We start from the raw sequence: 15,893 nt of genomic DNA on the forward strand, positions 1-15,893 counted from the left end.
ATGTTAAGTAAGTAAGCAAGTTTTGAAAGACCAAGGTTTGATTGATGTTTTATTTCAAGTCAAGTAAAGCTATGTTATGTATGGTTTTGACAAGGATATACTATATATTGTTTTAAAAAGATCTCGGGTATCATTCATTTAAAACGTTTATTACTTGTACCATTCACTGAGTATCCAAGCTCACCCTCCCTATGTATGTATGTAGGTAGCTACGCCGAGATGTGTGTTTTGTATGCATGTTATGCCGGCAGCAAGGATGTCGGCAATCTTGAAGCTTTTGTATTTAAACGTGTCGGCTTGAGAGACCCTTTTGTTAAGATGTAACATATATTTTTGTACTTTATTTTAACTGTATTCAAGTTGTAAAGATATGTAAAGATGTATGCCATTTCATTTAACTTATGCACTGCTCTTATGGACCACTTGTATTTTAAATTATCGCTTCCGCACTTGTGAGCCCCATGTATTTATACTCTGATTGTGTGTAAATTTTAAAAGTTGGCCTTCGGTAATCTCAAATTACTGGCCATCACAGCGCCAAACTACTAGGGGCGGTTTGGGGTCGTGACAGAATCGCTTGTATAGTGGGTGGCTAAGGTTTGTATTGAAGAAGGAAAAGAATTATCAAATAAAGTATTTTCACATAATATTAGAAGCATTCAAAACTTAAGAATGCTAATGTTTATTCCTGTGCTCTCATTGATTTTATAACTAAGGGTTTTGGAATAAAAAAGAGAGGCAGCCATCATATTTTTAATTTTAATTAATCATTTATTTTTGTAATCTTTTCTATGGAAACGTTATAATATTATATATTTTTTAACAATGGCTGTTTATCTATACAAATTCAAATGATACAACTTCCACTCTAAATGTGAAGGGTGACAGTGATAAATTTGAAATGCAAGGGTGTCAGGTGTATTTTTGTCAAACGTCAAGGGGCATCCAGGATTTTTACTCCTAAAACAAATATAAAAATCCATGCAAAAATAGTTCTTTGCAGTGCCTAAAAGTAAAACTAAAAATATTGTCCAATCTCTAGTCTCCACCACGGCATTATAGTAGATTAATGAGTCACATTGCAAGGTTCAGTGACTGAATTCAAAAAATTTCCCTCATAGTTCCCAATTATAAACACACTTCAACAACTAACGGTCGCACCACGAAATGAGCATATCTTTAACCAATACATAGGAAAACCCCTACTCCGTACGCCCTACCTCCTACCATTGCAAAAATCACATATTATCTTCCCCGCTGCTCATGCAATCCATGGACAAGCAAAGGGAGTTTGCCTCAAATCCATGAAGAACATATGACCAGAAGACTACAGGGGCTGCTGCTGCTGCTACTGCTACTACTAAAAGAAACTAATCTACTACTTACTAATAGTACCCTATATGGTAAAATAAAGTCGAAGAAGAAGAAGAGGACAATTCACTGTTCTTTCCAAATCCTTCCAGTCACCCTAAGCTTTAGTTCTTTCCGATCTCCTCCAGAGAAGAAGAGGGCCATGCTGCGTTCGATGATGAGACCATCAAAGCTATCACGAACCTTGCGGTGGCTGTCCCTTATGCTTCTAGGGACCCCCTGCCAAACCATCTTCCTCCCGTTTCCTCCAACGTCTAGACTGTAGCTGTAGTTCTTTGCCTCATTATCATCACCCATGAACCGCAGGAAAGCTATGTACACAGGAGCCATCCCAAGCAGGTATGCTTCAAAATGTAAACAAAAATACTGCCCAAAGCAACTGAAAACCTGGAGATTGAATCCGGTGATATGATGAACATTCATTCAAACAGGGATGGGATAAGACAATTGAACTGGTAACTACATGAAAGAAAGCAATGATGTTTAAGTCATACCGTAAGCATCCATGTTGCATTCTCAACTTCACGAGGATTTGATTTGACATAACGATGGTTAAAAGTACTGCCAGTGTGCATGTCAACTTTGTGATCATCTTTCAAATGGGCCACCAGGTACGGAATACCACCGATGACTGTGCACTCTGATCCAGCATAAGGGCAGTTAAAGGGTCTGAATACACATTGGGATTCATGTTTTAGCTTGTTGTAATATGGGTAGATCCCCATGCACCCAAAGCTCTTATATTTACAAGGAAGTTCAAGAGATGCAGCCACCTTCTCTAAAGCTAGACATCTTATGTTGCCAAGTTCATGCCTGCAAGTGGGGCACCGGTTGTGCACCCTGGGCTTGCACCCAGAGCATAATGTGTGACCATTTGAACACTGAAACCAAAGGGACAAAAAACAGCAGTACAGTAAGAAATAGTACAAAAAATATTCTATAGGACATACAAAAAAGACAACTTCTCTGGAAACTTATTCTTTAAGGAGTAATAAGCATGCAGCAGTTGAACTAAGCAAAACCCCATTGTTTTTTGAGGATCAATCTTGGATAACATCTCATCATAATCAATCTATTGATATGTTGAAATAAAAAAATATCCATGTAATGAATCTCAACTGTCACGGGTAAGGCTTCACTATCAAAAGCCATGCTTTGCACAGATAACTCATACCCCTATTAAAATAAATAAATAAATAAAATAAAAGAACAAGGCGAGCGAGTTGGTGGGGGGAAAGAGAGAGAGGAACCAATATTCTCTCAAACTGCTCCTCAATTGCTTATAACATACGGCTCCATTAACATTTAATTTGAAGCATTCTTTTAAAGTTGCAACCATTGGGCACCAAGTCAAAAGCCACTACAAACCAAACAGTTGTACAATGGAATTATCTTCTTTTCATACCAACCATACTCAGACATTCGGTTTGGCTTGGACAAATAGTTGTGCATAACAACCCTAGAATAATAAATAAATGAATGAAACACAAAACACACAAAATAATGAATCAGTACATATGTCGGACATGCTGTGGACACTTTGCAGACATGCCGGGACATGCTGGGGACCATATTTAAAATTTAAAAAAAAAATAATTTAATTTAATTTTTCTTTTACTAAAATAGAATATCTAACGTTGATAAATTTGAGAAAATTAAATATTTTCCATAAAATAAATATAAAATATTTAAAAATATGACATAATTAATTTTAAAAATTACTCCCTCCGTCCCATTTTGTTGGTCCATTTTTTCATTTTTTGTCGTCCCAAAATACATGTCCACTTTGAAAAGTAATAGCTTTACATTTAAAAATTTCCAAAACTACCCCTTGTAAAATAATTATAAATATATTTAAAAATAAGAATAGAAGGGTTAATCTAAAAAAATAAATAAAAAACAAGAATAGAAGAGTATTTTTGGAATTAATCTTTTAAAATTTGGATTCAAAGTGTAATGATTGGGGTAATTCTATTTCTACATACCAATTCTCCTCAGTTCACACTCTTAATGAAAATTTTCATTAATACAATGTTGTCATAGAATAAAAATACCATAATACTCTCATCTTCTTCTACCCAAACCCTAATTTTAAAACATCACAACCATTTTCTACAGCCAACGCCACCTCTCTCATTCACCATCCCCTCCCATCGCCTCTTTCCCTCTTTGCCGGCGATCACTTTCTTCCATGAATCATACACTCGCACAAGTCTTCCACTGCAAACCACTCAAGGTTGACTGCGGAGGTCCAGAATGGAAGGGGATAAGTTAGAAGTGGCGGTGGTGGTAGCAATGGAGAGTTGAAGGTGGTGGTAACAACAATAAAAGAGGAGTGGGTGAATTAAAAAATTAAAAAAAAAATATAGGCTATGTTTAATCTAGTTTTAGAATATGTTTTAAAAAATAAATAAATAAAAACTTTTCATTTCAATACGGTTTTATCTTTCTAGGAGCAAAAAAAATTAAAAATATTTTTTTGATATTTGTTTTTGTCAAATTAATTTATAATTTTCTCAAAAAAATTTCAAAAAATTGATTCAAACATTAAAACCAAACATAGTGTTAGGGTTTCAAAATTGAAAATGAGGGTAATATTGGAATATAGAGATGTGTACTAAGAATTTATGGTTGTATTTAGTAGAGCTTTCTAACTATGATTTGAGAGTAGGAGTTGAATTTTGAGTTTGTGAGATTTGGAATTATGATTTGAGTGTGGAAAATTTGTTTAGTGAAAGAGATTTGAAAAGAGTTTTGAATTGAGTGGAAAATTTTTTGATGTGACATGATATTTGATACAAAAACTTACAACTCATAACCAAACATACAACTCAAAGTTCTATTAAAACACAAAAAAAAAAATTAAAAATTCGGAAAATATTTTTTTTTGAATATATAAAAATTAACATATGTCAATTGCAAAAAAAAGAAAAAAAATTGCACCGTTCCGGTCAACCAGCCGGACGACCGATGGAACAACCAATTAGGCCAAATTTGAAAAAAAAAAATTCGAAAATCGCACCTCACATAGAGTTTTCTACAGAGTTTTGTAAATGTTGTGGAAATGTGATTTGAGAATACTATTCAAACATCATGTTGGAATGTGGGGGTAGAATCATAATTTGGAAATCATTCCAAACACAGCCTATATTTTTATAATGTATATTGAGAAGGTATTCATTAAGTGTGTGTACTGAGAGGAATTAGTGTGTGGAAATAGAATTACCCTAATGATTATGCTTCCTTAAAAAGTTCAAGATTTTCATAAGGGACTACTATCAATATGGAACAGAGAGAGTATATATTTTGCAAGTGTTCCCAATGTGTCGTGTCTTACATTTTTTTGAAAATTTGTGTGCCTGCGTGTCGTGTCGTGTCTGTGTCCATGCTTCTTAGCCCAATATAGTACGTCTAGATTAGCAAGCTTGTCAACAGCTAGGAAGCAGTTATGTATCTATTATACATTAGGTAGAAAATTTAATTTATATATATATTGAACAAATAATGGGGGAAAAACAAGGGAAAAAATAAAACATTTTTAAAGGAAAGCCCAAAAGTTCAGATGATGAATCTCCAAATTCAGAAACTTAATGAGAGTTAAAAACCAATAATCTTAACAGTTTCTTTATAACAACATAGGTGACAACTATTGAATCAATTAGAAACAATTACACTTCAGGTAAACTAGGAATACAAATATCAATTATCGGCTGGCATATATTAACGCAGTGGAAAACTGAAACATCAACATTAATGTGATTTCCTAAAACTTTTATGGCATAGCAGGAAAAAGACTTTGGATGCTAAACAATTTTTTAAGTAAACCAACCTGATGAATAGGAGGATACATAGCATTTAAGCATACTGGGCATTCCAATAGTTCACGAACACCGCTGGAAACAGTCACAGCAGGTTTCAAAGCAATTTGAGCAGGATCATTCACTTGTTCAACAACATCCATCTTGTCTTCATTTTGAGGAGGACCAACAACCTCGGGTTTACTCCTGATGTCATCAAAATAAGCATTTCCAATTGCCATTGCTCGTTGGCAAACTTTGCTCCACAAATGCCAATATAAAATTGACAAAGTTAATGCTCATCTAAACTTGTACAAATGAACACATATGAGATCTATAAAAATGACAATAAGAGCATACAAGATAACATTTACATTATCAATTCCACTAATCAGATTAATATACTCAATATGACAAGAACGCAAGTTACACAATGTCTCCAAAAAAAAAAACAAAAAAAAAAAGACAACAATACAAAAAAAGTTACACAGCTTCCTGGATCAAATTAATAGAATCATCGAAGTAGCAACAGCTAATCCCATGGCTTCATGAGTAAATAGGTAAAAGGAAATCATACATGGCTTGGCTACAACTTCAATAATTAAATTCCATTTTTCCATGAGGCAAACCATTTACATCAACAATAATAAACACTGTCAGGTTCCAATTTCATTGTATTTTACTTAGTTTTCAGTTATAAAAGTAGCAGCACACTTCAAAACTGCAACTTTCCAAGCGGCCAAGTTCTTACCTAGAAAAATTTATCACATCAATGACTAAACTAAGTAATTATTCAAAATCTCAGATCTAAGTATAGCAAAGATGAATCCATAAATTTTGAAGATATCATGCACTTTAATTTACAAATTTAAAGTTGGAAGCATCCAATTCTTATAAACTATGGTTTGTATTCGATTAAATTTACATATATTTAAACATTGTATAAAAGGATAAGACCATCCTGACATATATAATCTTTCCACCAAGTAGCTTCGCCATTAAAGAGAACTCAATATACAAGGTATTAAAAATATATCAACGGTATCTTTTATGAATGACTTATCAGTAACATGTATATTTAATCCTAATTTCCCCTTTAATATTTCGGGCGTTTATAGAATTGAAACTTTTAATCCCGAATTTTTGCCATCTGCTTCTCTTTCAATATATTTATTCCTAAGCTTCTATTACTCAAATAACAATTTCATTCTTTTATTATTTCATTTCATCCATGAATCAGATATGGTTATGCATTGTTACAAAGCCAAGGTGTTCAAATTATATTTAGCATGTAAGCTTCAGTAAAATTACAAATACCAACTACACACGTAACTAATTCATTTGCATAAAATGTAATGTTGTTGATTTTAGCCATCTAACTTTGCAGTGTTCTCATTTCAGCCTTCCAAATGACTGCTCCACTTTCAGGCACACTCACCACAAATTGTTGCTTAGGAGCAATTTTCCACTATGGCTCAAACGCTTTTCTAAATGGCTGAGAATAACAATCCCACACACTCATCTGACCAAAAAATAATATTTTGATGTCCCCTAGGGGATATACCTGTTGGGCTTAGGCAGCATTCACCTAATAAAGAGACTCAAGTTCAAGTGTCCTTAACTTACCAGTCAAATAATCATAATAACAATAACAACAACAACAACAATGAGGGTAAATTATACTTTTCACCGCCTAAATTTCACTTTGGTCTCTTGCCTTTTAATTGAAACAATTAAGTTTATAGACTTCAAGTCGAGTTTCAATTAATGTAGTTCACCCATCACCACGCCATTTAAAATTTTAGTATAACTAAGAGGTTGAAAAGTGTAATTTTTTTCTTTAATGCCTTTAAAATGTGGTAACGTGACCATCAAGTAAGCACTTTCCATCTATTTTTAAACAGTGAGTGACAGGAGGATTAAACCAAAACAAGGCTTAAAGTTAGAGGACTTAATTGCTATAATTAGAAGATGAGGGACCAAGGTGAAATTTGCATGAAAGTTGGTGGGTGAAAAGAGTAATTCACCCTAATAATAATAATAATAATGGTTAATTGCACTTAGCACTCCTTCACTTATACAAAAATTTAACTTGGTCTGTCAAATTCAAATTATAATAGTCAACCCCTTGTACTTCAAATCAAATTGCAATGTCATCCTTCCGTCCATCTATCCTTAATAAGACTGACAAACTTGTCATATGAATCATATGTGACATTTTTCTTGTCTCATTAGCAACCTTATACTTTTATCAAAATGTCACTTTAGTCCCTCTACTATTAATTTTTGTCAACCTCAGACAGAAGGGTGATATTGCAACTTAAACTTAAACTTAAACTTGAAGTGTAAGCTAGCAAGCACGGACACAGTCATGGATACGGACATGGGACACGGCAATTTTTAAAACATGGGGGCAGGGACACTATAATAAAATATGTTTTCATATATTTTTATTTGATATCTAGATTAATATTATATCCACAAACAACCAATATTAACAAAAACTAACTCTAATACTATATTTTAAATATAAATTTAAAAAACACTTAAATTAACACTTACAATTTATATATATTTTTATGGATAATCTATTGAGTATTTAAATTTAAGAAAAAAATAATAAATATTCAACATCCAATATTCATCAAAAGCACTAAAGAAAATGGAGGAAAAGAAAAATTGGCATGTCCCTTATGTGTCCCAAAGTGTTCCCGACGTTTCCCCTGAAAATAAATTAATTAAATAAGGGGACACGCCACATGCATGTCCCCGCCGTGTCCGCATGTCCGACACAGATATGGCACTTGTTTTGAAATGTTGGTGCTTCATAGTGTGTAAGGATTGACTGTTAAATGAAAGTGAGGGGACCAAGTGAAATTTTAGTAAAAGAGCAAGGGTGTTAAATGTAATTAATCATACTAATAATAAGACAATTATGATTTTGTACTAGTTCACAAAATTTTTATCTCCTCTGAAAAATAAATATTTTAACTAACCATGTAAAACAAGATTTGCATCAATTAATTTAGCTCTTGAACTTGGGTAAGAATAGTAATCTCTTCTGTATTATTCTCCAAATTTGACATATGGATTGGACTGGACCATAAAATATCACCCATGGTCAACACATTTGGGGGGAATGTGAATACCTGGAGCATGTTTGGTTTCAAAAATTGTAAATAAAAACATATTTGGTGTCTAATTTTATTTATAAAAATTTATAAACAATTTACAAATTTACTAACTTCTTGTAACCAAAAAACAGTTGGTTTCATTTGTTTTGGCCACCACCCATTATTCATCCCACCACCAATCACCACATCCGGCCAACCCACCAGCAACCTCCTTTGGCACCCACTGCTGGCAGCAATCGATAACCACCTTTGATCACCACCAACCACCTCCCACCAACAACAATCACCTTCAGTGACCACCTCTAGCAGCCAACAACCACTTCCAATCACCATGTCCGATCGTCGAGAACCACTTTCAATCACCACCTCCCATTGGAAACCGCCTTCTACCTCTCCTCACTTGTTTTCAAACCAAGGTTTTTAAAATACGTGTACACTGAACAGGTTCCTTTCGTTTTTATTTTTAATACAAAATAAAATAAAATAAAAATTTAATTGTAAATGTCACCAAATGACACCTTAATAGTGTTAAGATCAGGATCCTACACAGGATTGTTTTGAGGGTCTACCAGATGGGATCATAGGACCGGATCGAGGATCGTAAGATCCTACTAAAGTGATAAAAAAACATCATAATTTTTATATGACTAAGTAATACTATCAAAATGTATATAGAATGCCCCCTAAAAAAAAGAAATATAGCCGTTCAAGGTAGCATTCAAGCATTTTTTTCTCAAAAAAAGAAGCCAAAACATTATAAAAGAAATTTTTTCTCTAGCAGCATTTTTCCTCAGCCTCCCTCTTCCTGAACCAGAGGCTAACATTGTGTTGTGATGCTACTATGCTAGTTGTGTGCTGCAAATTGTGAAAATTTAAAGAACTATTTTTTCAGCAAAGTTCAGGGCAAAAGAACCAAAGAAGAACAGCAGCAGCAGCAAAGAAGAACCAAAAAAAATGAAGAAGAAAAAGAAGTAAGAAAAATGAAAAAACAGAAAGAAAAAAAAAAAAAGTGATTCAAAGTTCTGGTTTTCAGTCTCTCATATGTTCAGGACAACACAATCTTTCACGCAAGAAATATATATATATATATATATAATATACAGAAACAGACAGTCGAACTACAGAGATGAGAGAAGAGGAGGAAAAAAGAAGTCGGGAGAAGAAAAAATGGTGATTCGAACTACATACAAGGAAGATTCGAAAAATCGATCACATACAAGAAAGATTCGAAGAAGAGCAACGAAGAAAAAGAAAAAAAAGAGCAGCAAAGAAGAAGACCAGCAGCGATGAAGAAGAAGAAACGAAGAAGACAAAAAAAAGCCAAAAAAAAAAAAAACCAAGAGAAGGAATTCGAAGAAGATGCATTCCTGGTTACACAAAATCTGAAGCTTTGATGTCCAATTTCTCCATCCCCAATTTCTCTGGCCCTAATCACAGCTCAAAGGATCAATTTTTTTTCTTCTTTTATCCCAACAAAGGCTTGTTTGACTTAAAGTTGCCAAAAAAAACCCTATTAATCAGGATTGCATGGAATCGTGATCCTGATACGATCCTGTCTATCCCAACGATCCTGCCACAATCCTATCATCGGCTTGATCCAGAATACGAATCAGATCGAATGTTATTTATTGGACCATAGGATCGTACGATCCTACAATCCGGATCGCGATCTTAACAACCTTGGATCTTTAGGAACTTGTGTCAACAAACTTTGTCAATTGAAATAAATATACTGCTACCAAGGAACTTTATTATATATATATATATATAACTCCACTCAAGATGATAGCATCATCAACTTACGTTAACAGATTAAATTTTGGACAAATTACTTAGAACACTTCTATAAAATTACGAGAACTCATTTTGTAATATTTAAGGTTCATAAAAAAATAAAAACACACCCCTTCATACATGCACATGCACTCTTTTGCCGCAGAATCATTAAATATGGATTTATTACTACTATTTTTCTCACTAACTATGGTTGTTTAAAAAAACATGGTTTCAAAGATGCAAAAATGAGCTGACATGCAAACACATGTAAGAAATTCACATGTGAAACTATGTCCATGTCAAAACACTACGCTTAACACTCATGTACATAGATCAAACGATTCCCGTGAAGTTAATCTATGTTCATCAATTGCCCATATCACAAAATCATTCATTCATCAGTCTTCCTTCAACAGACCTCAAAGCATCAACATCCAAAAGGTCAAAGATACTAATTATCAAATTTTCTCAAAAACGTCTTCATGCAGTTGACAGGAAAAAAAACAAGATTCGAACACGAATCATCAGCACTGACATCAAAATCACATCAACATGCAATGAAGAACTGAAAGCCTAAGGTCAAGTATTTCTATATGGAAAATTCTGTACTTACATAAAATTTGACAAATGTGACAATACCATTATTATGTATGAATTTTTTATTCATTTAGTTTTACTCTTTCTATATATACTTGAATTCATTCACCTTCATCTAGTTATAGAACTCGACAAGTCTCTTTGAGATTGATATTTCTATTCCCATCAATGAAATTAACACCGAGATTAATCAGACCAATCAAAATAAATTATAAATAAATAAAAAGCAAAAGCCAAATCGGAAATATAAACCCTAAACCAACCATCGGAGTGAATATTCAACAACAGATCTAGAGTAGTTCCAATCAAAGTCAACCAAGAAGAAAATTAAAATTGATCAAACTTCAGCAACAATCGAAACAATCATAAAAAATCAAAAGACCCAGAAACAGAAACAGGAAAAGTACATAGAGAAAATACCTAGTGATCGTGTCTGAATCAATGCATCCCACACAAACCCCAACAGTGAAGGTCTTAAAACCTTGCTGTCCTCTAGATAAAAATTAAAAATAATAATAATAAGAAAATAGTTGGTCTCGTCTGGTTTCGCAATCAGTGGCTGTTTCAAATTAAAGCAGTTTAGAAAGGAAAGCGTGTAAGCGAGGGACAGAGAATAGGGGGTGTAGGAGTGCAAGTATGTCCAATAGCTGTCTGAGAGAAAATTCAAAAAGGAATGCTAAATTCATGGGGTGACGACAAATAGACGAGGAATGTGCTTGGGAAATGAATTCAAACGGAATAGGTTAGGACTTGTTAAAAAATAAAAATAAAAATAAAAAAACGAATAGGTTGCTTATAATATTAGGTAAATTATCAATAGATTTTAATAATTTTTTTTTTTTTTTTTTTTGAATAAGGAATTGATTTTAATAGTTAAAATTAAGAAAAAAATTATTTATAAATCATATTTAGAGAAAAGTTATTCTATTTAGTCTTAAAAGTTTTCTTTCAAGTTAATTAGTCCTTTTTTATTTTAGGTATGTTGTATTTCCTTGATTTGGGGGTTTGAAAGTTTACTTGTTTGCTCTTGTGTGTGATTTTATTTAAAAAATTTTCTTAAGGTTGGGTGTGTATGGGTAAGTTAGGTTTTTACGTTTCTATTTTTTTGTAGGAATTTAGTGGAGTGATTTGTAGGTGGATGATGTTACCCCGTTTGTAGTGTTATTGGTGTATTGTTCGTTCCCTTTTGTGGTGTTCGTCCCTATTGTAACATTGATGTTAATTAGCATCCAAACGTAACACTAATGTAACACATAAAAAAAAAAATTCTTTATTGTACTTTTTCCAAACGTAATCTTCCAAAAAAACTTCTTAGTGCAACACTTTAAAGTAACACACAAAAAAATTCTTATTGTAACACTCTAATGTAACACACAAAAAAACTTGGCAAGAGGCTATTTTAGCCAATTAGCCAAAAAGTTACTAAATTAGCCAAAAAGTCAACAACCCATACCAAAAAGTCAAAGATTCTCTTTTCTCTCTACTTTTTGCACATTTTTTCGTAATTAGCCAAAAAGTCATCCCAAACATACAAGTTTTTTTTATCTACCTTTTTAGCCAAATAGCCAAAAAGTTACTAAATTAGCCTGTTCCCAAACGAGGTCTTAGTGTATTTTTTCCAAATGTAACACTCTAATATAACGCACAAAAAAAACTCCTTAATGTAACACTCTAATGTAACACACACAAAAACTCCTTATTGTAACACTTTAATGTAACATACAAAAAAACTTCTAGATATATTTTTTCCAAATGTAACACTCTAATATAATACTCTAAAAAAATTTCTTAGTGTAACACTCTAATATAACACACAAAAACTCTTTAGTGTAATATTTTAATGTAATACACAAAAAAACTCCTTGATGTATTTTTTTCAAACATAACACTTCAATATAACACTCCAAAAAATTTCTTTAGTGTAATACTTTAATGTAACACACAAAAAAACTCTTTGGTGTACTTATCCCAAACATAACGCTCCAATGTAATACCAAAAAAAAAAAAAAAAACTTCTTACTATATTTTTCCTAAACATAACATTCCAATGTAATACTAAAAAAAATATGATATTCTTCAAACCATTCCAAAAGGAGTATAAATATTCCTTAATAAGTTTTGAACAAATGTATAATTTCAAACTGTAAGTGTTACATTTGAAAAAAGTACAATAAGGAGTTTTTTTTAATGTTTTTGTGTGTTAGATTGGAGTGTTACGTTTGAGATTACACTGATTAAAGTGTTGCGTTTAGGAACAGTACATGAAGAAATATATTTTTTTTACATTGAAGAGTTACGTTTGGGAAAAGTACACCAAAGAATTTTTTTTGAGTTTACGTTGTTACATGTGAAAAAAGTACACTAATGAGTTTTTTAGTATGTTACATTAAAGTGTTACATTATTGAAGTGTTACATTAGAGTTTAGGTGTTTGTTCGTAATGTGTAATTTGTTATAAAATGAGGGAAAATTCAAAACTTCTATAGTGTAAATTGTCCAAATGTGTAATTTTACATTTTAAGAAAATTACTTTTATCCCTAAAACAATTAAACCCAAACATGTAAGTAATTACCTTTTTATGTAATTTCTATTTTAATGGGACTTTTGGGTTTATAAGAAAAAAAGGAGGACTAAACCGTTCACAAGATCATATTTTGAAATTTATTGGTGTTTCACCATGGAATTAATTCTCATTAAGTCTTGTCAAAAATAAGTTATAATAAAATTATAGCTAAAAGTTATTTTTTGCAATGATTTTTTGTATATGTCGCTAAAAATTAACAATTGGTGACTTTTTTTGTTATGATTTTTATAAATTGTCATTAAAACTTACAATTAGTAACGTTTTTATGTAACAAATTTTTCAAACTGTCGCTAAAAGTTAAAAATTAGTATTTTTTGTGACAATCTTTTTAAATTGTTACTAAAATTTATAATTAGTGACCTTTTTTACGATAAATTTTTCAAACTATCGTTGAAAATTAACAATTAGTGACTTTTTTTAATGGTATTTGACAAATAAAAAAAAATCATTAATTATCATAGGACATACTAGACAATAAAATCCACCTATTATGACCTATGCGTAAATCCCCATTTGTTTTGATTGGATTGGATTAGTTTGGAAAAATAATGGCTTTACTTGGTTTAATTTTAAAATCATGATTTGAGTGTGAAATTGTGAATAGAGTTTTGAAAAGAGAAATTTATTTGGTTATGAGTTTTGAAAAGAGAAATTTTGTTTGATTATGAGTTTTGAAAAAAGTTTTGAGTTTTTTAATTTTGAAAATATAGTTTTGAGTTTTAAAAATAGATTGGAGTTTTGAGTTTTTAAATTTTAAACTGTATTTTAAATTTTTTTAGATTTATTTATTTTTTAAATATTTAAAAATATTTAAGAAAATTTTATTTTTTTATTTTAAATATTTTATTTTATTTTATAAATATTTTATTTTTTAATATTTTAAACTCAAAACACAACTCCATATACTCAAATTATAAACAAACGAATAACTCAAAACTCAATTCAAAAATTCTTTTCAAAACTCATAACTAAACTCTTTTCAATATTCTATTAAAAAAACTCAAAGATATATTTTTTTATTTTTTTCTTGAAAATTATTTTTTTTTATTTTTTTTGAAAAAATACTTTTTTATTTTTTGAAAAATAATTTTTGTTATTTTTTTAAGTATTGACCAAATAATTTGTTTTGATTTAAATATATATGGCGATCCAAATTTTTCAAAAATATTTAAATATTCAAAAAAATTAAAATATTTATAAAATAAAATAAAATATTTAAAAAAATACAACTCAAATATTTTTTTAAAAAATACGGCGCACAATTGTATGAAATGTAATGCACATTAAAAAAATATAACTCAAAACTCTTTTCAAAATTTTTTTCAAAACTCATAACCAAAAAAATTTTCTTTTTTCAAAACTCATAACTCATAACACAACTTCATACTCAAATCATGATTCTAAAAATAATTTTAAAAAACAAAATAAAAATATATATTTTTTTTAAATAGAGTTTTGAAATAGAGTTTGTAATGAGTTTTGAAAAGTGTTTTAAATTGAATTTTAAGTTGTATGTTTCAGCATGAGTTCGTCAAGCTTTGAGACCATTTGCATGAATTTAGTAAGTATATGCTAGGATCATCATAGTTATGGAAAGTTTGAGCATGATCATGTACATACATGCATGAATCACCACTTTGACCTTGAATCCCATGAAATTCTCTACATGCATGGGACCCTCATACATTTATTGGAAGCGTTCTTCATGTTTTTATACTTTTCATATCATTTGGTCAAGTTTTACAAAGAGATTAAAGAGTTCATCTCTTGCATGGTTTCAACTTCATGTTTTAAGCTTGATTTTGGGAATTTGGTTCATGATTTTGAGTAATTGGTTTCAAAGTGAGGGTGTTTTCATATTCTATAATGTTCTTCCATGTTTTTTGTACCAAACTTGCTAGCTTTGAGCCTTTGGAATCATGTTTTGAGCTTCAACCACAATTATGGAACTTCCAGAATTCAACTAGTTCACTCGAGCGAAGAAAGTGTTGCTCGAGCGTAAAATTCAAGTTCCATAAGTTTTGCAGACAATTGCACGGCGACTCAAGCTGCAAAACTTGCGCTCGAGCGAACCCTGTTTTGCACTACTCATGGCTCGAGCTACAGAAAGTTTTCTCAAGCCTAAAAATCAAGTAACCAGCACTTTTGAGAGTTTTGTAGATTGCTCGAGCGACCAAAGTTGCGCTCAAGCGAAGACCCTGTTTTTCAGCAAATTTTGGTCAACTCTTTTAAGTGCATACTTGCATCCTCATATCATTTCAAGCACTCTTAGGCACCAATTGGACTCATATAACGATGGAATGAGTTAGAAACGCATAAGAAGAATTAAATTGAAGTGAAATGGTTATTGAATGGTGCTTCAATTGTGTAATTGTTATGTGTTCTGTTTAGGCAGACGTTCGAGGCCTAGGGATAACATAACCCACTGTGAGTAGTAACTTTATAAAGATATGTTCAAGTTATATTTATTTTCGAAACTGTTATTGTTCTCGAAATCGTTATGATAATTGATGGAATGATTTATTGAAATGTTATTTTATATGAATGAATGAAGTTCTGTTTTGAAATTGTATTCGTGGCATCCTTTAGTGAGGCCCTTGCATGAAGGAAATTAATAGCATGACCCATTTGTTT

At 31.5% G+C, this 15,893-nt stretch overlaps 1 protein-coding gene across 3 annotated transcripts; it reads right to left on the minus strand.

Moving 5' to 3' along the window:
• Nucleotides 1-1,027: 1,027 nt before the first annotated feature.
• On the minus strand, nucleotides 1,028-11,465 carry LOC114310346 (E3 ubiquitin-protein ligase DIS1). 3 transcript variants are annotated; one of them, XM_028256322.2, is made up of 5 exons: nucleotides 11,096-11,377; nucleotides 9,670-9,729; nucleotides 5,201-5,424; nucleotides 1,866-2,252; nucleotides 1,028-1,758 (listed from the first exon to the last, which is right to left on the minus strand). In XM_028256322.2, the coding sequence occupies exons 3-5, from the start codon at nucleotides 5,408-5,410 to the stop codon at nucleotides 1,438-1,440; spliced, it is 918 nt and encodes a 305-aa protein (XP_028112123.1). In that variant the 5' UTR covers nucleotides 5,411-5,424; nucleotides 9,670-9,729; nucleotides 11,096-11,377; the 3' UTR covers nucleotides 1,028-1,437. The 3 variants fall into 3 exon arrangements, with proteins under 3 accessions (XP_028112123.1, XP_028112115.1, XP_028112130.1); XM_028256314.2 differs by lacking the exon at nucleotides 9,670-9,729 and having other exon boundaries at nucleotides 11,096-11,465; XM_028256329.2 differs by lacking the exon at nucleotides 9,670-9,729 and having other exon boundaries at nucleotides 5,201-5,471; nucleotides 11,096-11,463.
• Between the last annotated feature and the right edge of the window lie 4,428 nt (nucleotides 11,466-15,893).

Source organism: Camellia sinensis, chromosome 2, assembly GCF_055761805.1.
Source record: "Camellia sinensis isolate YWXY chromosome 2, ASM5576180v1, whole genome shotgun sequence".
Classification (NCBI taxonomy): Eukaryota; Viridiplantae; Streptophyta; class Magnoliopsida; order Ericales; family Theaceae; genus Camellia; species Camellia sinensis.

Coding starts and splice junctions, on each gene's coding strand:
- LOC114310346 (XM_028256314.2), bottom strand. CDS start 5,410: ATGGCAATTGGAAATGCTTATTTTGATGACATCAGGAGTAAACCCGAG. Junction 2,253..5,200: donor TGTATCCTCCTATTCATCAG/GTTGGTTTACTT, acceptor CTTTGGTTTCAG/TGTTCAAATGGTCACACATT. Junction 1,759..1,865: donor ATGCAACATGGATGCTTACG/GTATGACTTAAA, acceptor TTCAATCTCCAG/GTTTTCAGTTGCTTTGGGCA.